At 45.5% G+C, this 27,431-nt stretch overlaps 2 protein-coding genes across 7 annotated transcripts in view; one reads left to right on the top strand and one right to left on the bottom strand.

Annotated features, from left to right (window-relative positions):
* The first annotated feature begins 5,768 nt into the window (after window positions 1–5,768).
* Window positions 5,769–9,263, top strand: CORT (cortistatin). The gene is made up of 2 exons (XM_082229592.1): window positions 5,769–6,218; window positions 8,670–9,263. The coding sequence occupies exons 1-2, from the start codon at window positions 6,117–6,119 to the stop codon at window positions 8,892–8,894; spliced, it is 327 nt and encodes a 108-aa protein (XP_082085718.1). The 5' UTR covers window positions 5,769–6,116; the 3' UTR covers window positions 8,895–9,263.
* An 11,169-nt stretch (window positions 9,264–20,432) lies between these two features.
* Window positions 20,433–27,431, bottom strand: part of TARDBP (TAR DNA binding protein) — a 42,176-nt gene continuing 35,177 nt past the window's right edge. For 4 of the 6 annotated variants that reach the window (XR_014221499.1, XR_014221500.1, XM_082230278.1 and 1 more), the window contains 2 exons: window positions 21,487–21,565; window positions 20,433–20,813 (listed from right to left, as the gene is read on the bottom strand). Coding sequence is in view for 3 of the 6 variants with exons in the window: in XM_082230278.1 (XP_082086404.1) it covers window positions 20,783–20,813; window positions 21,487–21,565 (110 nt within the window). In the remaining 3 variants the exon portion in view is untranslated. Of the gene's footprint in view, window positions 20,814–21,486; window positions 21,568–26,433; window positions 26,495–26,684; window positions 27,394–27,431 lie in introns of those variants that run through there. The other 2 variants (XR_014221501.1, XM_082230280.1) reach the window with 2 other exon arrangements.

Raw genomic sequence — 27,431 nt, 5'->3', positions numbered from 1 at the left:
ACTGCCAGAAGGCCCTCGGTGCTGGACCTCAGTGTCCGGGTAGAACAATGGGGGTGGAGACGCTCCTTCATCATCATCATCATTTGGCTTTTTAAATTAAAATTTTACAGAGATATATCAAACATAAATCATAAAAAATCAAGATTCCAAGGAATCTCCTGGATTTCCACCCACCCCTTTGTGGGTCCTGTTTTTTATCATTTCTTTCTGCATCTTTTATGATAGCCCAAAATCTTTTCCATCTCCATTGTATCCAGAATTCACCCTTAAACTACAAGTGATATTCCAATCCTACTAACGGTTTTAACTGTTTGCAATGGTCTTTAAGATAAGTTATAAATTTTTCCCATTCCTTATTAAAATTTTGGTCTTCTTGATTTCTGTTTCTTTCCATCATTTTAGCCATTTCAGCATAGTCCATCAACTTCATCTGCCATTCTTCTCTGGTGGTGACTTTGTCCTCTTTCCATCTCTGGGCCAATAACATCCACGCAGCCGTGGTCGCATACATAAATAGTCTTTTCTGCTCCCTTGGGATTTCAGCACCAGGCCCAGTATTGTCTACACTGACTGGCAGCAGCTCGCCAATGTTTCTTTCACAGCACTACCTGGCTGCAGACTTTTAGCCTTTGGCTAAAGTCTCCAATTTAAGTGCTCTAAACAAATACCTTGTTAAGTGAAGGATCCTTCAGAAGTACAACTGGCTCCCCCTTCAGACTTCACTGGTTGGGACAGTGCCAGATGAGCAGGCACAATGTCAGGAGTGGTGCCCCACTCACTGCAAGCAGATTAAGGTTTTGCACATGGAATAACTCTCAGAAGGCACCGCAATAGTGTGTGTGTGTGTGTGTGTGTGTGTGTGTGTGTGTGTGTGTGTGTGTGAAAAGAAACTCAATTTAACATCCTACTGGGACATCTTAGGTAACTTCCTCTCATTTCCAGGCCTCCAGTTATTGAGTATTTAATATTTACATTGTAATCACGAAGAGGACAATATTCTTTAAAACCTCTATTTATATGCAAGTGCAATTAGCTTTCATATGCTCTTTTTAAATAAAAATAATAATAATAACTTCAGCAGCCAGGCCTTGGATATCCTTTGCTTCATTTCACATACTTAATATTCACAACAGGAAGCACAGTAGTAGTTTAAAAAAAAAAAAAAAACAGGTGCCATCGTGGTGCAGATGAAGAGGGGAGCAGGGGCAAGTGGGGTGTTCATGGATGCAGAAAAACAAACCTAGGCATTGCTCTCAAAAGATTTCCAGCCTAAGGGGGAGATTGGCAGATTACAGAGCCTCTGTTGCACATTAAAGAGAGATTGTTTGAATTGTGGATGGGCTTAAAGCAGTCTTCCCCAACCAACCTCCCTCCCTGGCCATTGCGACAGTATCTTGAGGGCCCCAGGGTTCTCCAGCCTTGCTCAATCCAGATTGAGTGCCTGCCAGATCTTTTGGACTACTGCCTCTATCCGCCCCAGCCAGCGCAAGCATCCGGAGGGTGCCTGGTTGCCTAAGGCTGATGCAAAATAATGAAATATGTGAGGTTTCATTGGTAGCTCAATAATGAAGAGGCTAGCTAATGGATAAGGCCAGTGGCCCATCTAGTCCAACATCCTATTCTCACCGTGGCCAACCAGATATCTGTAGGAAGCTCACAAGCAGGACCTGGGTGCAACAAGAACTCTCCCCACCTGCAGCTCTCAGCAACTGAAATTCAGAAGCAAATTGCCTTCAACAGTAGAGGTAGAACACAGCTATTGCGGCTAGTAGCCATCAATAGCCCTCTCCTCCTCCATGAATTTGTCTCATCCTCTTTCAAAGCATCCCAGTCGGAGGCCATCACTATATCTTGTGGGAGTGAACGTCATCATTCAACAATGCTTTTTAATTACTCCTGGATTAAAACCCAGAAGCAGGCTTTCAAAGGACACAGCACAAAAAAAGAAAACAACAGCAATCAACCTAACAGAGAGGAAGGAAGTTTGCAAAGTCTGGGGCGACATATCCCAGTGGCAGTCAGGGGTATAAATATACTGAGCTAAGAGTGTGTCTGCTGAAGAGAAGAGCGCTAACCTTCAAAGGGGGGAGTGGTTCTGAACACAAGAGCCACACTGCATTCTCCAAAAGCACTTGGGAACACATGGAAGTTTAGGCATGGATCTGCACAGAAGGGTATCTCTGTCCCAAGGGGAAAAGCACATGTGTTCTGTTGCAGTTAGATATCACAATCAGGCAGCCCACTGGAGAATGTTATTATCAGATCCTGGGGTGAAGAAGAGGTCCCTGGGTAGACAGGCAGCAACACCAATGGGGCAGCAAACAAAGCAGTATATAGGGCCCATCCAAGATCAGAGTCCAAGTAAGCAGAGTCCAGGTTAGAGTCAAAGTCAGAGCAGTCCATGGTTGGGTTGTGCACAGAAGTGATACAGAGACTTTGTTCCAACAACTCTTCTATTTCTGCCCTGGGGTTTTTGATGTGGAGCTACTAAAGCCACACCCCAACTCCTGTCAACTCCCTTCTCTCCAGAGGTCTCCTTAAGAGGAAGGCCCTACTCCCAATGAGTCCTTACCTGTAGCTGCACATTCCTCTGGCTAGGCCAAATTCCCATCCACCCTTCCCTTGGGCTTGGGACCAATTCTGTCTCAATGACTGAATCTTTACAGTGGTACCTCAGGTTACATGCGCTTCAGGTTACAGACACTGTAGGCTACAGACTCCGCTAACCCAGAAATAGTACCTTGGGTTAAGCACCTTGCTTCAGCATGAGAACAAAAATCGTGCTCCGGCTGTGCGGCAGCAACGGAAGGCCCCATTAGCTAAAGTGGTGCTTCAGGTTAAGAACCGTTTCAGGTTAAGAACGGACCTCTCCAGAACCAATTAAGTTCTTAACCCGAGGTACCACTGTATTTGCATCAGCCATAGGCCATAGCAACAAAAGAACATTGCAATATACACAGAACAGAAATAAAAAGCTGATTATATAAAACACAGTTTAGGGTCCTGAATCAGCAAATGGTGGATCTTATTCTGATTGCCCCAGCTAAAAACCTTGCAACCTTTGCTGCCACCTGCTCATCTTGATCTGCCAAGAGAAAGGACACTGTGGCAGTGGTTGGGCGACCCAGAATGGACAATAAAAGAGGGGTGATAATCTCATTCCTCGAGTCTTTATAAAGAGTGCAAGCCAGAAGGGCACGCGCCACCGATTCGGTACTGCCATCTCCACAGAGACAAAAGCGTTTTTCATGATGAATCTGTTGGAATCATCCCTCAAGTATAATACATTCAATCTTGTGAGAGTAAAAGCACCTCTATATTTTGGAATTGCTAGGTTATGCAGATAGGATGCCAGAGAATCAAAATGGGAAGGCATGCCTTTCTCTGATGTCATTACAGATAAGGAGTGAGCTGTACATAGCAAATAAGCAAAGGGAAAATGGCTGCTGAGCTGTACCCACCATTGTGAGGCCTGAGGACGTGATGATGGTGATGCCTCTCCAGCTGCTGTTATTGGCTGTGGACGCCCTGTGATGTCACATAAGCACATGGTAGCTCAGTGGATATACAAAAGCGGCCCAAGGGGAAAGCCCAAGGCAAAGCTTAAAAAGGACACAGTGGACAACAGTTGTGTTACTCAGTACTTGGTGATCTCCTTCCGCATGGAGGCGAAGTGTCAAATGGAAAGAGGCCATCATCCGTCAATGAGATGTTGTGGAGCAACGAGAAGGCAAGTGTACCTTCTGAGCAGGACCGCGGCTTGAAAGCGGCAGATATCCATGGTTGGAAGCTGGTGATGGACCTGGCAGAAGCTGTGATTAGCATGTAGAACCCCGAGGTGCCGCAGGGCTGAAAGAGGCTGAAGTTTGTGCACATAAGCTGATTGAAATTCACCTTCAGAAGGCCACTGACAAAAGCTGTGTGGATATTTGTGGGCTGATGCTGGGGTAAGTATGGAGAGTGGACATAGGTCACCTACCAGAAAAGGTATGCCTGGGAATTGCATGTTCAGATAGTGGTGTAGGCTGCCCTTCAGGCTCTGGGCGAATGAACCACTGGATATTCATGGGTGGGAGCCAGCAGAGCCAGCGGACATGGCTGTTTCTGCATATATTTTTTAATAGCACTTATATAAAATATATTAGTTTGCTGGTAGTTGTGCAGAGCATTTTGCATGAATAAATGTCAACCCATACTGGTTATTGGAGCTGCATTTGAGAAAACAGCTATGAAATTGTTTTTAGAAGATTTAAGCAAAGATCTGAGAGTTTGCTTTCTCACTTTGGAATTTTGCTGAGCTTTTAGATGTGCATTGTTTTATGTTGCTTTGATTCTGCTTCGATGTCTGAGGCTGAACTCACCCTGGGTGCAGTTGGCCCCTACTTAGCCTCGTTGCAGGATCCCAGCTTCTCACTTGCAGAAGGTAAGGTCCCCCACTCCTGGACCCCCACTCGCCAGCTGAGACCTGGCAGGAGGCAGCAGCTAGTTCTGCAAGTGGTTGCACAAGGAAGGCTATGATCCATCACAGGCTTACCTGGGAGCAACCCTCAGTGAGCACAAGGGGACACAAGGGGAGCACAAGGTTATGTGTAACCTAGATGGGCTATTGGCCTGATCCAGCAGCCAGACTTATTATGTTCTTACATAGAAAAGAGGGTAAGACATTCTCATAGTACTGTGGAGGAACCATCCAAAGAAGCTGAATGTTGGAAGGTTCAGGGCAGGAAAAAGGAAGTACTTCTCCACATGGTGCATAGCTAAACTCTGGAACTCCCTCCCGCAAAATGCAATGAAGACCACCAGCTTGAATGGCTGTAAAAGAGTGTTAGGCAAATTAATGGAAGGTGAGGCTATCAGCTAACCATGATGGCTATGTTCTGCTATCACTCTAAGAGGCAGTATACCTCTGCATGCCAGTGTCTGGGAATCACAGGTGGGCAGAGAGCTCTCATGCTTAGGTCCTGCTTGCAAACTTCCTGCTATGGCATCTGGTTGGCTCCTGAGAGATCAGGATGCTGGACCAGAGAGGCTTTTGACCTGTTGCAGGTTCTTCTCATGACTTTGATTGTTTCTCGCAACTCAGCAAGTTATGCATATCCTCAAAGCGTCCTGGATTTCCAGGGACCATCGCAGACTTACAAAAGCCATCCCAGCTTCTGATTTGATCCCGGAATATCCCTATTTCTCCCACCAGTGATGCCTCTGCTGAACTCGGGGGGGGAGGTGCTGACGACTGTGAGAGAGCACCCTGTTGCCTCTCCATGGCCACTGCTACCAGCCTCCTCCCTTGGGCAGCTTGTAGCAGCTGCTGGAGAGGTGAAGAGGATGAGGCTGAGGCCGCTGAGGCCCAGCCCCATGTGAGGGCCAGCTCTGAGGAGCAGACAGAGGGCAGGGCCATTCTGGGGAGGGAAGAAAGGGGGAGTGGAGCAGAGCACAAGGAGTCTTGATTTTTTATATTTTTTAAAAATCCTTTGTGCATCTGCGTCTGATCTTGCCCTTTTCTAAATTTTATTTGTCGATGTGTGTTTTCCTTTTTGTAAACCTACTGAAGAATACAATGAAATGGGGGTAAGGGGTTTTTCTCAGGACGATGGAGAGTGTGTGTGCTGTGTCCCATTGGTGTAGTAGCTGTGGCACTTGCCCTTCTTCTGACAGGAAATGCTGTGCAGGGGGGTGGGCAAAGAAATTGGGGTTTAGGGGGGTCAGTTGGGGGTGAGTGAGAAATGTCCCTGTTTTCATCTGAGCAGTGTTGGAGGGCATGGCTATGCGACCTCTTTCCAACTTCCGATGTATTTTAGAAGAGGCTAAGTAAAATAAAATGATTGCACGTCTCCCTCTGTTGTTGTTTTCCCTTCTTTCAATTCAAAATGTGCCCCTGGACTTGTCTTTCCTCTGGATCACTAGTCTTCACCCACGGAGAGGCTCATGCTGACTACCCACCAAAATGCCATTGGCTTGCTGGGTGGATTTGACTGCCTGCGTCACTCAGGCACAGCTCAGGGAGGGCTTTATAAAAAGCAGGTGCCGCATCCCACTCTTGAGGACAAGACCGGACTAGGGAACAGCGCTGTCCCTCTCAGCCTTAGAACCAAGGAGCTTCTGGGGCAACCTCCGCCATGCAGCTGGTGGCCAGGCTCATCGCTGTTCTGCTGCTGGTGTGGAGCATGAGAGCATCTGCCTTGCCCGGGGAGGATAAGTTTTCTGTACAGAGCAGCAGGGTGAGTTGAAAAGGGACATCTTTCCTTTAAAATTCTAGGGTTTTGTGCAGAAGGCTTTTAGGTTTCTGGTGCTTTAAAAGATGGGCAAAGCCGCCTGGTGGAGGAGAGGAGACTGTGCACAAGAGGGAGGCTTTTGGAGGGGATGGAAAGGGGAGTACGAACAGATGTAAATAATGGGGAGATCTGAGGAATAAAGAAAGTGAGCAAAAGGGGAATAAGTCAAATACCGAAGAAGGGTTTTTCCCAAGGTTGCTGACTTCTTTTCTTGAGTAAATGATACCAAACTCAAACTAAGGACTAGCATCGGAATGCAGAGAGAACGAAATATTTTGCAGTGCAACCCCGGGGTCCTGCCTGGCTCAATTAGCAAGACTTATTCCCAGGTAAGTGGAGGCTGGATTGCAGGCTAAGGGAAGGAAGGAGAGGAGAAGAAACAGAAAGAAGGAGAGGGAAGGAGAGTGGGTCCATCAAAGCAAGAGAGAAGAGAGAAGGGCTTTTAGTTAAATGCATGCCTCTTGTTTAGAAAGGATGTCAGCAGTGGCAAAACAGTCCTCTGGGGTGGTGCTGCAGCTGAGTGGTAGAGCATCTTCTTCGCAAACAGGAGTTCCCAGGTGCAATCTCCAGCATCTCCAGGAAGGGCTGGGAATATCCCCTGCCTGAAATCCTGGATAACTTCTGCCAGTCAGTGTAGACAATACTGAACTAGACAGACCAAAGGTCTGATTCAAGATAAGGCAGTGTTCTCCTAATGACTACTGTTTGTTTGCTCCTTTTCCTGATTGAAATCCAACAGGTGTGGTTCCCCCCAAAAATTTTTTAGAGATATGGGGACTACACCTGTTACATTTCTCCCTGTGGTTAAATGCACCACTGGGAAGTATGTGGGCAGGAGGGGGTACGCAGTACAGTCCTAAACATGTCAACTTGAATGTCCTATTGAAATCAATAGAGCTTGCTCTCAGGTGTTTGAGATTGCAACTATAATTTACAAAGGCACAAAGGGCTAAAATAAAAATTGACTCACGTATGCTGAGGATAGTGATATTAGCTTACTGTTGTGTGCCAGGGAATGAGCTAAGCTATTACTATCTCCAATTTTAAATGCCTTTTCTCGCTGTCACACTGCGCAATTTAGCTCTGTCTCTTATGAACTAGCATCTTTATTTGATCAGGGAGATTAAAACTACTAGTCAGTGAAGCCTGCATTCCATTTCCCTTCCACCACACATGCATTCTTTGCTGAGCATAAGTCTATGAATCCTTAACAGCAGGGTGAAATGCAGAAACCCCATCTATGTAGCTTCCTGGGGGCATTGCCTGTGTCAAATCCCTGTCTGCTGTACTGTTCTGAAATTTTATTTATGTTTATAAAAAGCCATTTGCATGTTTCTTCTCAGTCTGGAAAAGCAGCCTCCACAAAAGTGGCTCAAGAGAGGTGGGGGAATGGATATATTCTATAGGATAAAACCAGGAACAGGATAAAACAAGCAAAACATGAATATCAGACAGAAACTTCAAAGGAAGCTAAAAGTGAGGGGGGTGAAGTCTTGGGGAAGGGCTGTAGCTCAGTGGTTAGAGCAGAACTAGATTAGCTGTTTTACATGAAGAAGGGCCCCAGCATGGATCCCTGGCATCACCAGGTAGGACTGGCCCCATACCTGAAATTGCTTGAGAGCTACTGCCAGTCAGTGCAGACAATACTGAGCTAGGCAGGCCAAGGATCTCGCTTGGTATAAGGCAGCACCCTATGTTTCTGTGTCTTCAGGGAAGGGCCATAGCTCATGCTTTGCATGCAGAAGGTCCCAGGTTAAACCTGTGGCATCTTCAGGTATATCCTCTGCCTGGAGAGATGCTGCCAGTCAGTACTGAGCTAGATGGACCAACAACCTGATGCAGTATTGCAAAGGGCTGCAGTTCAATGGCAGAGCACCTGCCTTGCATTAAGAAGGTTTCAGATTCTACCCTGGCACCTCCAGTTAAAAAATATCAGGTAGAAGGAGAAATGAGAATCCGGTTGATGCCAATTATGATAATATATTTCAATCCCACCTTCCTTCCAAGTAGCCGTACCTGGTTCGTTTCCCCACCCCATTTCATCCTCACAACAAGGTGGGTTAGGCTGAGAGAAGACAGGTACCTAGTGAGCTTCATGGGCAAGTGGAGATTCGAACCCAGGTCGCCCAGGTCCTAGTCCAGCACTCAAACCACTACACCACACTGGCTCTCAGCCTTTGTATGACCTGGCTGACCTTTCTGAGAGCTGGGTGCTAGACTGGGATGGATCTTTGGTCTGACCCAGCAGCCAGACGCTTCTTATGTTCTCCATGTATTTTATTTCCCACAGTGACTCTCTGTTTTAAAAACCCCTTTACACTCTCCAGCAAGGGGGCAGGGACTCACTTTCCTGCTTTCTCTTTGCCCTCTGCCCTACTGCTTGCTTTGTGATTGCAGGAGCAAACCAAAGCCCGAAAAGGTCTGATCCTGAAAATGCTGGCAGATCTACTGGACGGGGTGGACGTGAGCCGTGATGGGACGGCTTCCTCCGACGCGGAAGACCTGCTGGAAAGCAACCTGGAGGAAGAGCCCTCTGTGTTGGGGAGGTTACCCCAGCTTACCCAGAGGGATCGCAAAGCCCCCTGTAAAAACTTCTTCTGGAAAACATTCACTGCCTGCTAACACCACCAGCACCAAGCACTCATTCCCCAGCCTTCCCCTTGTATTTGCTCGTGGATCTGGGGGGGGGGCTCCGACTCTTCTCTCGCTGTGTAGGGTTGCCAACTTGGTGGCAGGGGTGGGTGGGGATTAATAGGCCTGGCCTGCTCCCGTCTCTTTAACAGAAGTTTGATCTGCAGCTCTTCCTCCTCCTCCCTAGTCCCTCTTTCCTTTTGTGCTATGTATTTAAAAATTTAAGCCTGAGGGCAGGGATTGTCTTGTTTCAATTAGTTCTATGAAAGCTGTTCTTGGAAGACTTCTTGGCTGGACAAATGGGGTACAAACGCTCTAAAAAAAAACAATGATAATAAATTGTGTCCAACATTAACTCCACTCAGAGTAGATCTGATTTGCACTTTCCAAAACAATGTGTGACCCGAAACACAGTCGTCTTTCAAAATTCGCACTTCCCTGAATTTTGGAAATGCAGTTCTCCAGCCAAGAATTCTTGCAAATATGTTATATCGGGCCAAAGTGTGCATTTAAAAAATGTATTGTGTTACTGAAAAAAGCATATAAAAACACTATAAAAATATCAGGGGCAATTCCTTTGCAAAATGCTTATATCAGGCAAAACCATATACAAAAAAATGTGTATATCAAAAGAAATTTGCACCCAAATGCTGTTGAATGTTCACGGAGACTTGTAGTGTGCTCACCATAAACTAATGTGGCAAATGGAACACAAGAAAAATACGAAACAGTGAGAAACTGAAATTGACAATTTCACCCATTCCTCAGGCTAAAATTATTATTTGGTTGTATTACGGTAATCATGCAACCCATGGACTGTAGGCCCCTAGCCATAGAAACGTAAGGGAAAGTAATGCATTTGCAGAAATTGTTTCCCTCCACTGAACGAAGAAAGAAACCTTTCTGGCTGCTGATGTCCCATCAGAGCTGCCAACTTTGTTACCAAACTATGCTCCTCTGCCTTTAACCGTTGTTTGATGTGCAGGCATTGGTATACAGCACTGCTTATCTCCATGCTGCAAAAAGCTTTCACCCACTGCTTTCTGCAAATCAACTGGTACTGGTGCTGTTAAAGGCATAGGAACATTCCAGATTATTTTCCCCCATGAGTTGGCAACATTATCTTCTACACGGCTCCTCAATTCCCACATCTGGGATAAATCACTGGACTAGGGGTATTCAGGATTTGTGGGTTGCAGTCAACTTTTACTTAGAGTAGACCCACTGGAATGTAAAAGCATGACTAAAGCCACATTCACATATTTGAAGCACTATGATACCACTTTAAGCAGTCATGGCTTCCCGCAAAGAATTCTGGGAGCTGTGGTTTGTTAAGGGTACTGAAAGTTGTTAGGAGACCCCTATTCCCGTCTCAGATCTACATTTCCTAGAGGGAACTCTGCAAATTGCAGCTCTGGGAGGGGAAGAGGGGTCTCCTAACAACCCTCAATTCCCTTAACAAACTACAGCTCCCAAGATTCTTTCGGGGAAGCCAATGACTGTTTAAAGTGGTATGATACTGTTATGATATGAAGGTGGCCTAATTTAGGTCCATGCATTTCAGTAAGTGTACACCAAACAAAACTTAAAGACGTCCCACTGTTTTTAATAGAAATCCACAGATGAGTGTGTGTACTTTTGTGACAGAGACTGAAATGGATTTCTTTTATCTGGCATGGAGCAGACTGAGGGTTGTTGCTGGGGGCCTTTTAACACAGAGCAGAAAATAACCGACCACATGTCAGTCTCTGCAGATCAAACAGGGCTGTTGAAAGGGACATGGAAACAAGGGAGCAGTTGAGACAATGGCTCTGCCCCCACATTGCGCATCATCTCTGGCCTCACTAAATTACAAAAAAACCCTCAACCAGCCATTGTTTTTAAAAGCATCTGTCCATCTTGTGGGGTTTCTTTTGCTCTCTCTTTTTTTTAAGAAATAAAAAATCTTCATCCAATGTTTCAAACTTTTGGTTTCATGATGGTTCCATCCACAAATAAAGCATGACCTATGGGCGCCTTGGGAATACGACCTGAAATTTGTTTTTTCCTTTTTTTCCCTTCCTTACGTCCTTCGTAAGCCTGCTTCCCGACTTGGATTCCAGACAGATCAAAATGCACAGAGTAAAATGATAACATTTGCTCCCGTGAGAGGGAGCAATGGCCACCACCTTGGATGGCTTTAAAATATGCGACAAATTAATGGAGGAGGAAAGGCTCTGGCTATGCTCTACTGTCCAAGGTAGTTGGCCTCCATTTGTCTCACCAGCCTGAGCAGCGTATATGAAGGTCCTGGGCCGCCCAGACAACAAGACCCCCTCTTGGCCTCACTGATGTGGTCCAAAGGAAAACAGAGCAGTACATTTGGCAACAGCTTGGCTGCAGGACCTGCTGATAGGAGGCATACAATCATCTTAGGGACTCTACTCCAGATTTGTGAAGGTTTATGCGTTAGTCTTTTCTTCTCCCGAAGATATCCCTCAAGGCAGTAGAGGTTTAGGATCAGTTGTCCTTCTCCTATTAGGGCTTTCTTCCCAGGTTGATGAGCCCCATCTGCCCCCCACTTCCCTCTACAGCATGTGCAGAAACCACCTACTTGACTGTTGGACACACTATTGGTGTGATGGCCTGGGATTCGGACTTGGAGGCTGAACCTGAGGAATCCCAGCCTGCACAGGGTTCCCTGCCTCCAGAACCAGCCTAGCCGGGGCTGGGGCCTGAGCCCGAAGGGTCCTCACCTGTGCTGGATCCTCAGGTGCAGGCACCAGCTGAGTCTGCTCTGGCTCCTGAGGTGATGGAGGACCCATGGCCTGCAGGTGCTCCACTCTCAGCCCCGTCAGAGGAAGCTGAGGTTGCCTCTGGGTCCGATAACCCTCCAGCCTCTCCTGGGCTGCAGAGGCTTAGGGCAGAGAGGTGGAGGGAACTAAGTTCCCTCAGGAGAAGTGCTCACCTCCAGGCCAGGAGAGGCAAGTCATCTGAGGATCATGGCTGCCCTGGGCCTCGGGGCAGATAAAAGCCAGCCAGCCCCAGTCCCAAGTTGTGGAAGCAACATTGTTGGTCGCCAGTTCCTGCCTGAACCCTGCCCTGCACCCAGCCTCAGCTTTTATGGACTGCTTCCATATTGCTCCTTCAACCTCGGACTGGACTAGGACCTCATCTCTCGATCTGCCCACGGGACCAGCACAATTGGCATTGTCTGCTCAATTCTCCAGAGACTGTCTTTACATGCAAGGGAAGTCCCTAACTCAGTGAGTGTTTGAGACCCATCAGATACCCCTCACCTGGTTTAGCTGGTCATTCAAAGCCATTCCCAGAGTGTGGCCATTGTCACAAGCTGACAGCTTCTTGGAGCCATAGGTGAGTGAGATCCGAGTGCAGGGTGAGGACCTAAAGTAAACAAACTACCCCAGAAGGAGCACAATGCGTCCCCCACCATAGGTACTATCCCTCCCCTAACATCCCATACTGCCCATAGCCTCTGAATACCAGTCGTAGGGAGCTGTTGCACTTATGTGCTGCTTTCAGGCTTCCCAGAAAAAGCACCTGGTTGACCACTGTGAAAATAGACTGCTGGAACCGGCAGCCAAGCTCTTCTTATGTTCTTAAGTTGGCTGGATTTTCCAAGCCTCTCCAGACAGAAGGCTGAAAGAGATTGCTTATCCTCCCCCATGCTTGGGAGAAGGGCCTTCCCAGGTAGCACCAGAAATAAATGGACCCTCCTTAGCCATAGGCAGCCCACCTCCAAATTCCAGTTGCTGGGAATCACAAGTATAGTGTTATTGTGACAAAGGTTCATCTTTTCCAACATCTGGGTTGCAGCTGCAAAGAGCTGCAAAAATACGTAGTGTGGGGACTCTCAAAGCATATCCCGAGAACTAGGAAGAGGGAGGGCTCTTTGATTACAGCAATGGCTGGGATAACTTCTGGCCCTCCTGATGTTGCAAAACCCTGACCATGCTGGTTGGGGTTAATGGGAACTGTAAAGGGTGTGCTTATTTCACAAGCATTTCAGCTCCAATTATCACTGACTGTAATTTCTGAATCCCATTGCCATTCAGCTCCCACCTGAGTTTGCAATCAAAGTGAACGATACTGATGCCAACAAAGGAAACACACAGAATGTTAATTCACTGTGGACAATGAACCAGCAGCTACAGACAAAGGACATTACACACACACACACACACACACACACACACACACAGCAGCGGCGGCAGCGCCAGCATCCCCACCACTTTTGCCTTGTCCCTATCATGGTTGCCTAAAAACCTAACACAGAAACCAGTGCCAGGATGGAAACACTCTCCAGCAGCCTCCTCCCGATAGGCAGAAAAACCGCACAGCCAGAATCTCCAGCAGTCAACGAGGCATCAAAAAAGCAGCCTGACAACCAGCAAAGTGCCAATGAGAAATGTGCCCTTTGCAAAGGAAGATGGGTGGTGTGTGTGAGGGGAGGTGGTCACATTAGTAGGAATTGCTCATCAGCCTAGGGTGAAGTCAGGAGCCTTGCAGCCAACGCAGATGACACTGAAGGTGACAGAAGCCTTGTACTGATACACTCCTCCCTCTGCCCAGCGCTGGGCCATAGGGCTTTTGCATAGTCAGTTTCATGTGAAGAGAAAATGCCGGAGTTGGTTTTTTTATGTGCACTTCCAAGTTACTTTCATTTTCTTTCTTTTTTAATATATTTTTTATTGCGTTTTACAATTTAACAATCAACCAAACAACATAATGTGACAATTATCATATAAAGGAGAAGAGGAAAACTCCTCCCCATGACTTCCCTCAGCTTCCCCTTCTGGTTCTTTAAATATTTACTACTTCTGCTTAATTGTTCTCTTACTTTTATGATCTTATACCTAAATGCTCTATATTCTAATCATCTTCATCCCAAATTTTCTTTCATAATTACATCTTGCACTCAATTACATTCCATATTATTATTTATTGACCTTTGAACTTATTTTCTTGTTTGTGTTTAGTCAAACCTTGCTAGTGAGTCCATTTCTTTGCAGTATTTCTGTAAGTACAATATGAAAGGTTCCCAGTCTTTTTTAAAGTCTTCGTTGTCATTGTCTCTGATTCTAGCTGCTTTCATTTTCAAAGCAAAATTCTCCAGATTGAACAGTTATAGCTCCCGTTGGTAGAGCATGATTCTCTTCATCTCAGACTTGTGGGTTCGAGCATCACATTGGGCAAAAGATTCCTGCATTTCAGGGGGTTGGACTAGATGACCCTCATGGTCCCTTCCCACTCTGCAATTCTATTATTCTAAGAAAACTCAGCTAGTATCAGGTTAAATGCTTTTAGAAGCATTTAAATAGGTAAGGGGACTAAACACAGAAATATAGGAAGCTGCCTTATCCTGAGTCAGACCATTGGCTCCATCTAACTCAATACTGTCAATATTAACTGGCAGCAGCTCCCCTGAGTTTCAGACAAAGGAGTCTCTCCTAGCCCTACCTAGAGATGTTGGTTATTGAACCCGGAATTTTTTGCATGCAAAGCAGATGCTCTGCCACTGAGCTATGACCCTTTCCCAAGAAAAGACTTCCTCTCTCCCCATCACTGTATCCATTTCCAAACTCCAGTCATAGTCCCAGGTGAGCAAATGAATCACCAAAATGATTGAATCTGAACTCGAACCTGCACAAGGCCTGCGAGAAGGCAGGCTGCCTCACCCACCCACCACTGGGAGCTGGCAGAGTAGAAAAAGCTGCCTGATCTCGCTTACAGAGCAGAAAATCCAGGCCAACACTGAGCCAGGGATCAGCTGGCAAGGATGTGGGTTGGTGAAATCCAGGAAGGACTGAGCTGGGAAGGCTGTGCAGCGTCCCCAGGAATGCAGCTTGAATCACAGGCGAGGGATCCAAAGGGAAGTGCACAACAAAGACATAAACTTCTGCAGCTTGTGAACACAGCAGGATGGAGGAAGGGTGGAAGGGCGCCCCTTCGCATTATTTTCCCCCAGTATGGCTGGAGAGCCAGATCTGAATAGCAAAAGGCTTTTCAGATGACGCAGGAGTCTTCCTTTTGCAGGAGCAGGAGAAAACAAGCGACTTGGGTTATTACCGAAGTCATCCTGCTGGTCTGAAAGGCTGCATGCAGAGCGAGCTCCAGGCATGATATAAGACCAGAAGAAGAGCCCTGCTGGATCAGCTCGGAGGCCTTCCTGGTCCAGCATCCTGGTCTCAAAGCGGCCAATCATGGGGCGGGCATTAACAGGAAGACCAGAAGCAGAGTGCAACCGCAGTGCCCCTGCCTGCTGTTTGATGCTCCTTAAAAGTCCTAAGAACCTAAGAAGAGGTGTTGGATCAGGTCAAGGGAACATTGGAGCCCAGCTTCCTGTTCCCAGGGTAGCCCACTAAATACCTCCTGAAGCCCAGAGGCAGATCATGAAGGCAACAGCCCCTCTCCCACAGATACCCATAAGAAGAGCTCAGTTGGCCATCTAATCCAGCATCCTATTCTCAGAGCAGCCAGCCAAATGCCCCCAAAGGAAGCCCTCAAGCAAGACCTGAGTGGAGGGTCACAGATACCCCCATCCTTACCCTAAAGAGACTCATTCCAGAGGGTAACCATATTAGTCTTCTGTAGTGAACACACACATCTTTTTGCCTCTAAAGGAGCAAAAAACACATCCCTCCCTATGTATGCATGTTTGCTCCCTTGGATAGTGGAAAGAGGGTGCCATTTTCTACCAGGGATGGGACAAAGGGAGATTTTGGAAAAAGAGAAGAGGAGAAGCAGCAGCTAGACCATCATTCTTGTTGACACCGGATTAATCTCTCCCCGCTTCTCATCTGGGCTCTACTTAACAGTACCGTAATGACCAGAAATTGCCTCTGACAAATCAGTGGTGAAGTTTGCCTAGTCGCAGCTGCCATGCCGATGGAGGAGTCATTATTCTTTCAATTTAGCCCCCTGATGCCTCTTAGCATGCCTTTCGGGCTCCCCGTATGGTGCTCCTTAGCCTGACTTGCAGGGCAACTGCCCAAGGCTGACCCCCCCCCCTCCACCCACACCCTGGAGAACGGCCTAATGAGAATGAATGGAAAGCCCTTTCACAGCAAATGGGACGCAGGTGGCTCAAAATGGCTTTTTCTCTTGGCCACTTTAAAACCGGGAGGGGGGGAAGGGGGAGGGAGGCAAAACTATTAACACCTTATATTGGAAGCACTCAGATACCATTTTAACCAGTAATGGCCTCCCGCCCGCCCCCCAAATTCTGGGAGCTGCAGTTTGTAAAGGTGCTGAGAGTTGTTCAGAGGCCCCCTATTCCCCCACCGTACCCTCCAACATTTCTCTGCTGAAAACAGGAACGACCTGTTTTCGATCAAATCAGAAACTGGGATGGCTTCTGTAAATCCGGGACTGTCCCTGGTAAAATAGGGATACTTGGAGGGTCTGCCACCCCAGAGTTACAATTCCCATAGTGGTTTAACAATCAACCCTTCTTCATGGGCAACTCTGGGGACTGTAGCTCCATGAAGGTCTCCTAAGAAAAGCACACACCCTCACCTATGGATTTCTATTAATATGACTAGGTCATCAACAATGAAGTTTTACTCAGCATAGAGCCACTGAAATAAAAGGAACTACCGTATTTTTCGCTCTATAGGACGCACTTTCCACTCCAAAACTAAAGGGGAAATGTGTGTGCGTCCTATGGAGCAAATGCAGGCTCCTTGGCTTCAGCAATAGCAACGGGAAGCCTCTGAACCGCAGAGGGAGCGCTCCCTCCGTGCTCCGGAGGCTTCGCGTTGCTTTCGCTGAAGCCTGGAGAGCAAGAGGGGTTGGTGCGCACTGACCCCTCTCGCTCTCCAGGCTTCAGGCAGCTATCCGCAAGCCTTCGGAGTGCGCCCCCAGCCCCGCAAGCTCCGGGAGCGGTGGCAAGGCTGCGCACAACCTTGCCACCGCTCCCGGACCTGTTCTGGGGGCTGGGGTCGGGGGAAGCTCAGGCTTCCCCCGCCCCAGCCCCGCAGCTAAAAACGAAGCCAAGACAGCGAGTGGGATCCATCCCGCTCACTGTCTTGGCTTCTGCCAAAGCCACACGCAGCCTCTCCCGGCTGGAGAGGTTGCGCGCAGCTAAAGAGGAAGCCAAGACAGCCAGCAGGATGGATCCCGCTCGCTGTCTTGGCTTCTTTGCTCTTTGGGGCTGGGGGGGGGAATAAAAAAAAATCTTTATTTCCCCCCCTAAAAACTAGATGCGTCCTATAGTCCGGAGCGCCCTATGGAGCGAAAAATACGGTAAGTGAGGACACATTCACCCCATACATTTAAGGCACTATACCATGTTAAACAGCCATGGTTCCCACAAAACAAAACAAAACAAAACAAAACAAAACAAAACAAAACAAAGTATTCTGGGAGCTGTGGTTTATCACAGGTGCTGAGAGTTGAGGTGACTCCTATTCCCCTTACAGCGTTACAATTCCCTGGGAAAAGGGATTGACTATTAAGCTACTCTAGGAATTGAATCTGGGGTGGGGGGATAAGGATAAGGGGATAACTCTCAGCAACTGTAACAAACTACAGCTCCCAGAATGCTTTTGGGGGAAGCCATGGCTGTTCAAAGCAGTATCATAGTGCTTTAAAAGCATGGGGTGAATGTGTCCTGAGTTCCTCAAGCATCCCTAGATTGCTCAGCTCCCACAAATCCTTCTGGCAGTCCAGCAAGCAGCACCTAGCACATGCTTGATCCTAAGACTCCTTTTCAGCAGCAACAGGATCAACAGTCATTTTGCGACACAGAATCCCCATTAGCTACGAAGTTGAAGCCCATCTTTCTCCTCCTGCTCGTGACACTTCATTTTCATCACATATATATTTTCCCCGGGAAAACATCTGCCTCAAAGGTGCGAAATTGCAATTATACACTTCAGAAGTTGTTTTGAGGAGCAGCAAAGTGTGTGTGTTGGGCGGGGTAGGGGGAACGATGGCTCTTAGATCTTTCAGATTCCATTACGGTCCTTCTGTGAAAACACATCGACTCCCATTACAGGGATGCCACTCACCCACAGAACCTCCATTTCAAGGCTGAGAAAAGTGATTAAGAAAAGTTGAAAGAAACAGCCTCTCTCTCAGCCAGTCTGGATCTCCTTGACCTGCCAAACGAAGGTGGTGAGTGGTAGGGTAGTGGAACTTCCAGAAGCACAGAGTCCCTTGATGAGGATTTTATTATTTATATGCCACCCATCTTACTGGATTGCCACAGCCACACACCCTTGCAGGCAAAGCCAGGACCAGTCCTACCACTAGGCAGTGAGATGATTGCCTCGGGCGGCATATGCTGGGAGATGGTGGTGCTCCTCAACTCTTCCTCCTGAGCTCATTAACCATACCTTTCTGTTGGAGAAGAGAGCTATGTTTTTCATCTTGCCCTGCACTTTCATGTATCTTGCATCTTGCCCTCCACCTCCAGATCCAGTGTGGTGTAGTGGTTAAGAGTGGTAGCCTTGTAATCTGGGAAACCGGGTTCGCGTCTCCGCTCCTCCACATGCAGCTGCTGGGTGACCTTGGGCCAGTCACACTTCTTTGAAGTCTCTCAGCCCCACTCACATCACAGAATGTTTGTTGTGGGGCAGGAAGGGAAAGGAGAACGTTAGCCGCTTTGAGACTCCTGAAGGGGAGTGAAAGGCAGGATATGAAATCCAAACTCTTCTTCTCTTCTTCTCCACCTTGCTGATCTCCCTCAGGGGCAGTGCAGTGCCATGCTGCTAGTATTGAAGTAGGATACAGAACTATAGCCACAGGTGGGGGTATCATTCTTTCATTTGCCTCAGGCAGCAAAATGTATTGGGCTGGTCTTGACTGCACCTTTTCATAACTGCACCCCCTTCTAAGGTTATACAACCTTCTAAAATTATACAATATTCTTAGAATTATACAATAACTAGGGATGAATTGCAACAGTCAAAGCAGATTGCCACGTGTTGCCTTTCAGCTACAGCTTTTATTTTTCTGTGCACATGGGCAAATGATTCTGAGTGCCCCAATATCATCTTCTGTTGCGAATTAACTTGTGTTTTCCATGCAATTCCATTGTGCATAGCAGAACTCACATATCATTTTCTTGAAACTGGAGGATCCTGTGTTTTCAGTGTCCTTAATTGCTTAGTGTTGGAACAAAGCTTTGTTCTAGCTCCTCCTCGGTGTTTTCTCTGCACACCAATTCCCCTCCCAGAGCTACAATTCCTAGAGTTCCCTGTGAAGAAGGTTCGATTCTTAAATCGCTCTGGGAACTGTAGCTCTGGCAGGGGAATAGGGGTCTCCTAACAACCCTCAGAACCCTTAACAGACTACAGCTCCCAGAAATAGCAGGTGGAACAATGGAATGTATCTAATGCTAGCCTTGCTAAAGCAGAAGAAGAGGAGTTTGGATTTGATATCCCGCTTTATCACTACCCAAAGGAGTTTCAAAGCGGCTAACATTCTCCTTTCCCTTCCTCCCCCACAACAAACACTGTGTGAGGTGAGTGGGGCTGAGAGACCTCAGAGAAGTGTGACTGGCCCAAGGTCACCCAGCAGCTGCATGTGGAGGAGCGGAGAAAACGAACCCGGTTCCCCGGATTACGAATCTACCGCTCTTAACCACTACACCACACTGGCTCTCCAAGCAAGCCCATCCAAGCTAATAGACATGGCTAATTTAGTTCAATTAATCTCAGTAGGTCTACTCGGAGAAGGACTTAGTTGGTTACAACCAAGTGGGGGGCAGGCGGAAGGGAGGGAGGGAGGGATATGAAATCAGGCACAAGTGTTGGTCTGGATCCCACCCCCTTTGAAATTTTGCACTACATAGCCTGGCTTCTCGGGCGGTGATCTATAGAGTTTGTGCATGAAGTATTTATGTGACCATCAGACACTTGGCACTCCAAGGCACCTCTTTCACATGCTTCAATGTTACGACTTGCCATCAAAAGCATCCATCTGTTTAAAGCCTGGATGCCAAGTCTGGTGTGGGAGCCAAGTCAACAGATCAAATGCAAGTGTGATGTTTGCTCCTCCGCTCCGCTTTATGACGATTTAACGATTGGGATGAAAGCTTGCAGAGCTGGATTCTGACTTACAGTAGCAGATCATAAGAGTACAAGGCTTAATATGAGTCCCCATGAACTCAGAACCCAGAGGAGAGACAGGACAGTTTCTAGAGTCTGTCGTGCTCTGCTATCTTGGTTGCACCTAGAAAGGGCAGAGACTTCAGTAAAGAAATATAGAGGATTTAAACTGCATTGGGAGGGAGGGGTTAGAAACAGAATCAATAGCAAACCCCTACATCAATAACAACTCAACAGTTTGGAAAATCTGGAGTAAAAATAATAATAAGTGATACGTTTCTGCAGTTTGTGCATTGGGAAGAAGCTGGTTGTCCATACCATTCAATGTACTTATATACAGGACTTAACCCTAAAGCTAACAAGCTGTTAGAAACCTCGTTAAGGAATAATACAATTACCAGGTTTCAATTACATCAAGTCAAGCATTTTGTAACAATACCCAGTATCATAAGCCAAGCCACTAGATGTCCTCTCAACTTGCGAGACATTTATTGCTCAGACCACAAAGAATGGAAAGTGTATAGTTTCAGCAATCTATAACATTTTGTTGGGTGAAAGTATGAGCATTCACAATGGATTTTAAGTCATCTGGGGACAGGACTTACAACTGAACACTGATGAAACTTTATAGAGGTGTAGAAGCGAAAAGGCGCCGTTTAAATCTGTCTGCCAGTTGAGAGAGAATGCTTTAAAAATAGTGTTCTTCTAGGACCTCATTCCCCACACTCTGAGCAGAATAAACAATATGCTTTTTTCCCCAGCATTGGAAGGAGGTGTGGGGAGCAAGGTGGGGCGTGAGGTACATTTTTTCATATGTGGTAGTCATACAATGGCGTTCTTCCATTCCAAAATGCTGTATGTGAAGAAATCAACAAAATCGCCCATCAGTCACTGCAGCTATATCCAAAACTAGTTTTGCTTATAATCTAAATCAGCAATACACAAAGACTTGGTACTCTGTCTGTTAACTGCTGTAAGACTTTTTATGGCCCCAAATGGGAAAGTCCTTGAACCGAACACACTATTCCAGGTCTCCTAACTTTGGAAATGTCATTATCTACATTGGACCTTCCATGTTAGTTTTCTCTACCACCACACACACACACACCCAGTTTGTGTGTGGTTTGCATGTGTGAGCGGAGACCAACTGTGAGCAATGATGGATGCAAAAGAGACAAAGTTTCGCATTGCAAGTTTCCTACACTAGAGTGGTATAGTGCTTGCAATGTTGGGAGACTGTGGTTTGGTTCTAAGTCCCCTACTCAGCCATGTAGCTCAGTGGGTGACCTTAGCCCAGCCTCTGTCTCTCAACCTAAACTTACAGGGTTGTTAAGTTAAAATGGGAAGAGGAAAAACATGTATGCCCTTTTGAGCTCCTTGGAGGAAAGGTGGAATATAAATGCAATCAATCAATCAATAAAACGGTACCAAGAAGTGTGGAGATCAGCACTAACACATAAACCAAAATCACTAATAAAATGAACAGAGGCAAGCATTTTTCAGAAGACTTGTTATTGCTTTATTACTTGTGCAAATAGGGAAGAAAATAGTTGGCAGCCACTGGCAGCTCATGGACAACTTTGGCTGGGAGATCAGGGGCGGTTCCTGTAAAAACACAAAGAGATGCACATGAATTTCTAAACTGAACTTGTGACCCAACAAGGTCATGCCAATGTTACATTGTAAGTCCCTCCCTCATAATGTGTTGTTGTTGATGTAAATGTTACAATTCAGATAAAAACATCCTCCCCCCCCCAAAAAAAAAAAAAAACTTAACTATGTTCTGTATTTAATGTAGACCCACTAAAATTAATGGGCATCACTATTAATTTCAATGTGTCTATCTGAGTAAAACTTGGATAAAACCCAGTATCTACCCAAAAACCCACAAGTGAAAACTGCATCCTTTTACAAAAAAAATCTTGTATATGGGCTCTATCAGCTCCCCCCTCCCCATTCACTAGTTGCCTTTTAAAAGTAATGCAATGCTACAAACAGCAAAAGCAAATAAATGAATCATAACCCAATATAGCAAGACACGCAAAATAAAATTTAAAATGTGCTTAGAAATGTACACTTTTGGGGGGAAAACATTTGAAACACTTTCTTTTTTAAGGAAATGTCTTTATTGCTTCAACAACAGAACAGAATAACTTAAAAGCCCACATATCTCAATGCAAATGTTGCAAATTCACAGATTGTTCTACTGTCGAGGGCTGGTGGGAGTTGTAGTTCAGAACATCTGGAGGGCACTGGGTTGTGAAAGGTTGCTTTAGGCATGAAATTTATCTGGAAACTTATTCCTCTGTATGCTTGGAACGGAATTTTCTGCTTATCATCGGCATCATTATTAGCGATCAGTTCTCAAATATTTTCCCTCTGGTGGAAAATATCAACTTGCTTCTCCGAGCTGAAGGGCAGAGGAGGCTGGCACAAATCTGCAGGTGACAGGCAGTGTTTGCTGCCTCGCAAAACAGACACCTCGGATAACAAGGGCTGACTGTGATAAGCTGGAAGTGTAATTACAGGATATCTCGGTGCAATTCATCTCTGGAGCAAGGCGGTAGCTGTCACTGTAAGTCAGAATCTCTCTCCATCGGACCTTCTGAGCATGTGGGCGTAGAGAGGAAACAGGCGATAATGCACAGGAGATTATGTTCAAGTAATTAGAAACGTGGCCTCTGTAAATAAGAAGGGGTGTGGGCGCAGTGGCAGAGCACCTGCTTTGCATGCAGAAGGTCCCAGGTTCAATCCACAGCATATCCAAGTAGGAGTATGGAAGTCTCCTGCCTTAAACCCTAGAGAACCATTGCTACAAGTCAGGAAAGGCAATACTGAGCTAGACGGATCTACTCAATGCACAGCAGCTTTTTAATGTCTCAGGGGAAGGATCATAAGTGTCCTGCAGATCACACTTTGCACACAAAAGGTCTGTGGTTCGATCACCAGCATCTCCATGTAATGTCCGCTGGAGAGCTACTGCCAGTCATTGCAGGCAAAGTTGGGCTAAAGGAATCAATAGACTGACTTGGTATAAGACAAGTGTTTATTGGGCGTATCCACAGCTCAATGGTAGAGCATCTCCTTTGCAGGCAGAAGGCCCCAGATTCCATCTCCAACATCTCCAAACCAGGTGGGTAAAGAAGCCTGCCTGAAACCTTGGGCAGCTGCTTTCAGTTAGTTTATATCAGCTTTGCCTAACCTGGTGCTCTTGAGGTTGGACTACAACTCCCATCATCCTTGACTATTGGCCACAGTGGCTGAGGATGATGGGAGTTGTAATACATCAACATCTGGAATGTACCAAGCTGGAGAGGACTGCCACAGGGATATGGAGCCTCTGACATGCAAGAGAAATAGACTAACATATCCATCCCTACTCCATATAAGGCAGAACTAATATTTTCACTTTACTTTTTCTTTTGTAGGCATGTACACATATAGACATGTAATTATGCTTAATTCCCAGCTAGATTTGTGATCAATGGTGAGTAAAGTAGTTAGTCAGTACATTACATGTAAAAAGGAATTGTTAATATTTACACTGTCTACTCAATTTTCAAAACCCAGATCACAACTATATGTTGCCAGTATCACTGCATAGTTCCTTTATTAATTCTAGCTTAATACCAACTGATAGCACCAAATACTACCATGTACACTACAAGCATAATGTAGTAAAGTGTCATATAGGCCAAGATTATAAATGCAATCATTGGACGCAACAACCCATTAATATTGTTTTTAGTTAGCTTTTTTTCAGGCTGAGGGCCACATTCTGTTCTGGGCAATGCTCTGGGGGGCCACATGTTAGCGGTGGGTGGGGCTAGAAACAAAAGGAGGTGGAGCAACAAATGTAAACATTACCTTCATACAACAGGCTAATCTCTATACACACATGCACACAAATCCCCCTTCAAGCAAGCAGGAGGCATTATCAAAGTTCAGGGACACATCTCCACGCACAGAGGGTGTGAAGCTGAGGCAGTGAGGAGCATGGCCTGGGGTTAATTATCTTTTTTTAAAAAAAGATATTTTATTAAATTTTCACAGTAAAAGACAAACAGAAAAAAGTACAAAGTCACACAAAACAAAAAACAATACGATACAAAAATACAGACATAAAACATACAACATAGTTAAACCAAACTTCCATAACCCTCTTTCTTGACCCCCTCACATCTCCCTTTCCTGTGTTCCCATTTACCAAATCATGTTCAGCAATGCTTCACCTTCTCTCAGAATTAGTTTTAAATTAAACATTTCAGCTATTATGTCTCCAATTTTACCCTTTGTTATCAAATATTTAGATATTTAAACTTGACATAATATTATTCAAATTTCATCTTTGTTGTTATAGTTCAGTTATTTTCATATTTCTTTCAACTGGGTTACTAATGCCATGTTATCTTTATATCCTGCATCATTCTAACATTCATACATTTTACAATACTTTTGCAAATAGTCCTTAAATTTTTTCCAGTCCTCTTCCACTGTCTTTTCTCCCAGGTCTCGGATTCTGCCAGTCATTTCTGCCAATTCCATGTAGTCAATCAGTTGCATCTGCCATTCTTCCAGAGTGGGCAAATCTTCTGTCTTCCAGTACTTTGCGATAAGTATTCTTGCTGCTGTTGTCGCATACATAAAGAAAATTCTGTCCTTCTTTAGCACCCTCTGGCCAACAATGCCCAAAAGGAAGGCCTCTGGTTTCTTAGGGAAGGTATATTTAAATACCCTTTTTAGTTCATTATATATCATTTCCCAGAAAGCCTTAACCCTTGGGCACGTCCACCATAGGTGAAAGAATGTTCCTTCAGTTTCTTTACATTTCCAACACTTATTGTCTGGCAAATGATATATTTTTGCAAGCTTGACTGGGGTCATGTACCACCTGTAAATCATTTTCATAATATTTTCTTTCAGGGCATTACATGCCATGAATTTCACACCGGTGGTCCATAACTGTTCCCAGTCAGCAAACATAATGTTGTAGCCAATGTCTTGCGCCCATTTTATCATAGCTGATTTAACCGTCTCATCCTGTGTGTTCCATTTTAGCAGCAAGTTATACATTCTTGAAAGTACCTTGGTTTTTGTTTCTAACAGTTCTGTTTCTAGTTTCGATTTTTCCACCTGGAAGCCTATTTTTTTGTCCTTATTAAAAACTTCCCTAATCTGACCGTAGTGTAACCAATCCCGCACTTTATCCTTCAGTTTCTCAAAACTCTGCAATCTCCATGTATCTCCATCTTTTTCTACTATCTCCCAATATTTTGGCCAATTGGCCTCCATATTGAGTCTTTTCTGAGCCTTAGCTTCCATTGGTGACAACCACCTTGGGGTCTTACTTTCTAGTAAATCTTTATATCTTGTCCAGACATTAAACACTGCCTTCCTGACAATATGGTTCTTGAAAGCTTTGTGAGCTTTAACCTTGTCGTACCACAAATATGCATGCCAACCAAATACATTGTTAAACCCTTCCAAGTCCAAAATATCAGTGTTCTCTAGAAGTAACCAATCCTTCAACCAGCAGAGAGCTGCTGATTCATAATACAGTTTCATGTCTGGCAGGGCAAACCCCCCTCTTTCTTTAGCATCAGTTAATATTTTAAATTTTATTCTGGGCTTTTTTCCCTGCCAGACAAGCCTAGAAATATCTCTCTGCCATTTCCTGAAACATTCCATTTTGTCCACAATCTGCAAAGTCTGAAACAAAAACAACATTTTTGGCAATACATTCATCTTTATAGCAGCAATTCGACCCAACAAGGAAAGCTTCAATTTTGACCAAATTTCTAAATCTTTTTTGATTTCTAACCAACATTTTTCATAGTTATCTTTAAATAGGTTCAGATTTTTAGCCGTCATATTAACCCCTAGATATTTCACCTTTTTAACCACATTTAAATCTGTCTCCTTCTGAAACCTTTCTTTTTCCAAAGTTGTCAAGTTTTTTTCCAAAACCTTAGTTTTCTGCTTATTTAGTTTAAATCCCGCCACCCGACCAAATTCTTGAATCAGTTCTAACACCGTTTTCGTACTAGATTCTGGCTCCTGTAATGTCAAGACCAAGTCATCTGCGAAAGCTTTAAGTTTATACTGTTTGGCTCCGACCTGGATTCCTTCAACCAACCGGTCCCCTCTGATCATGTTCAAGAGCACCTCCAGGACCGAAATAAATAGCAGTGGGGAAATAGGGCAACCTTGTCGTGTTGGCCTGAGGTTAATTATCAGGCAGGTTTGCCCTGTGTAGGAGAAATTAGCCATGGTTTGCATCCAATATTGGGTCATAGGCAGAGCAGACCAATTGAAAATAATGGGCATGGCTTAGTTCCGTTCATTTCAAAGGATCTGCTCTGAACCGGTGCGGTGTAGTGGTTAGGGTGCTGGACTAGGACCTAGGAGTCCAGGGTTCAAATCCTCACTCGGCCAAAAAGCTCACTGGGGTGTCCTTGGCCCAGTGAGGTAGTCACAGGGCTGTTGAGGGGATTACTTGAGGAGGGGGGAAACCACATACACTACACTTGGGCTCTGTGGAGAAAAAGAGAAGATACAAATGTGATAACTAACTAACTACAGTGGTACCTCGGGTTACATACACTTCAGGTTACATACGCTTCAGGTTACAGACTCCGCTAACCCAGAAATAGTACCTCGGGTTAAGAACTTTGCTTCAGGATGAGAACAGAAATCGTGTTCAGGCGGCGCAGCAGCAGCGGGAGGCCCCATTAGCTAAAGTGGTGATTCAGGTTAAGAACAGTTTCAGGTTAAGAACGGACCTCCGGAACGAATTAAGTACTTAACCCAAGGTACCACTGTAACTAACTAACTAACTAACTCACAGCTGGATACAATCCCTTTCTTCCTTTTTCTCAATTGAAGGACTGAAAGTACTGTGTTTAAAATAGCTAAACATGCAAAGTCTGCCTTCCGGTTGTGAATAGCACAGCTGAGGCTACACAATCAGCTTCTCCTCCCCTATTACCCATTAAAACAGAAAAGTCATGGTAGTTGAAAAGATCAGGGCTTTATTCCCAGGCTTTGTGAAGGGAGTCAACTTCTTAAGTGTGAAAGCACACATAATCTGATGTCAGGTATATTTGTCTCTTTTCCATAATATTTTTTTCTTTTCCTTTTCCTGTACTTGGTTGCAGAACATTGGCTATATTTCTCCCTGTGTTTACCCACCTTGCACAAGAATGGGGAAGACCCGGCTGGCGAAACAGAGCTGCTATTGCCTCATATGCCTCTGCTTTGTCCTCTCTCAGCCAACCACCAGAACAAATCACGCGCTTCTCTACATCTCTCCCCACCTTTTTACCCTTCTGACTCTGCTTTCCACTACACGGCTGGGCTCAACTTTTTCTCTGAAAAACCTTTTAAACTCGGCACTTGTCCTTCGACTGTGTCCCACCTGAACTTTTCATTTTCTAAGAGAGAGAGAGAGACAGAGAAAGCAGATTGAGGA

Source organism: Podarcis vaucheri (genome assembly GCF_965113315.1).
Source record: "Podarcis vaucheri genome assembly, chromosome: 7".
In the NCBI taxonomy this organism is placed as follows: Eukaryota; Metazoa; Chordata; class Lepidosauria; order Squamata; family Lacertidae; genus Podarcis; species Podarcis vaucheri.
This window is presented reverse-complemented; position numbering and strand designations above follow the sequence as displayed.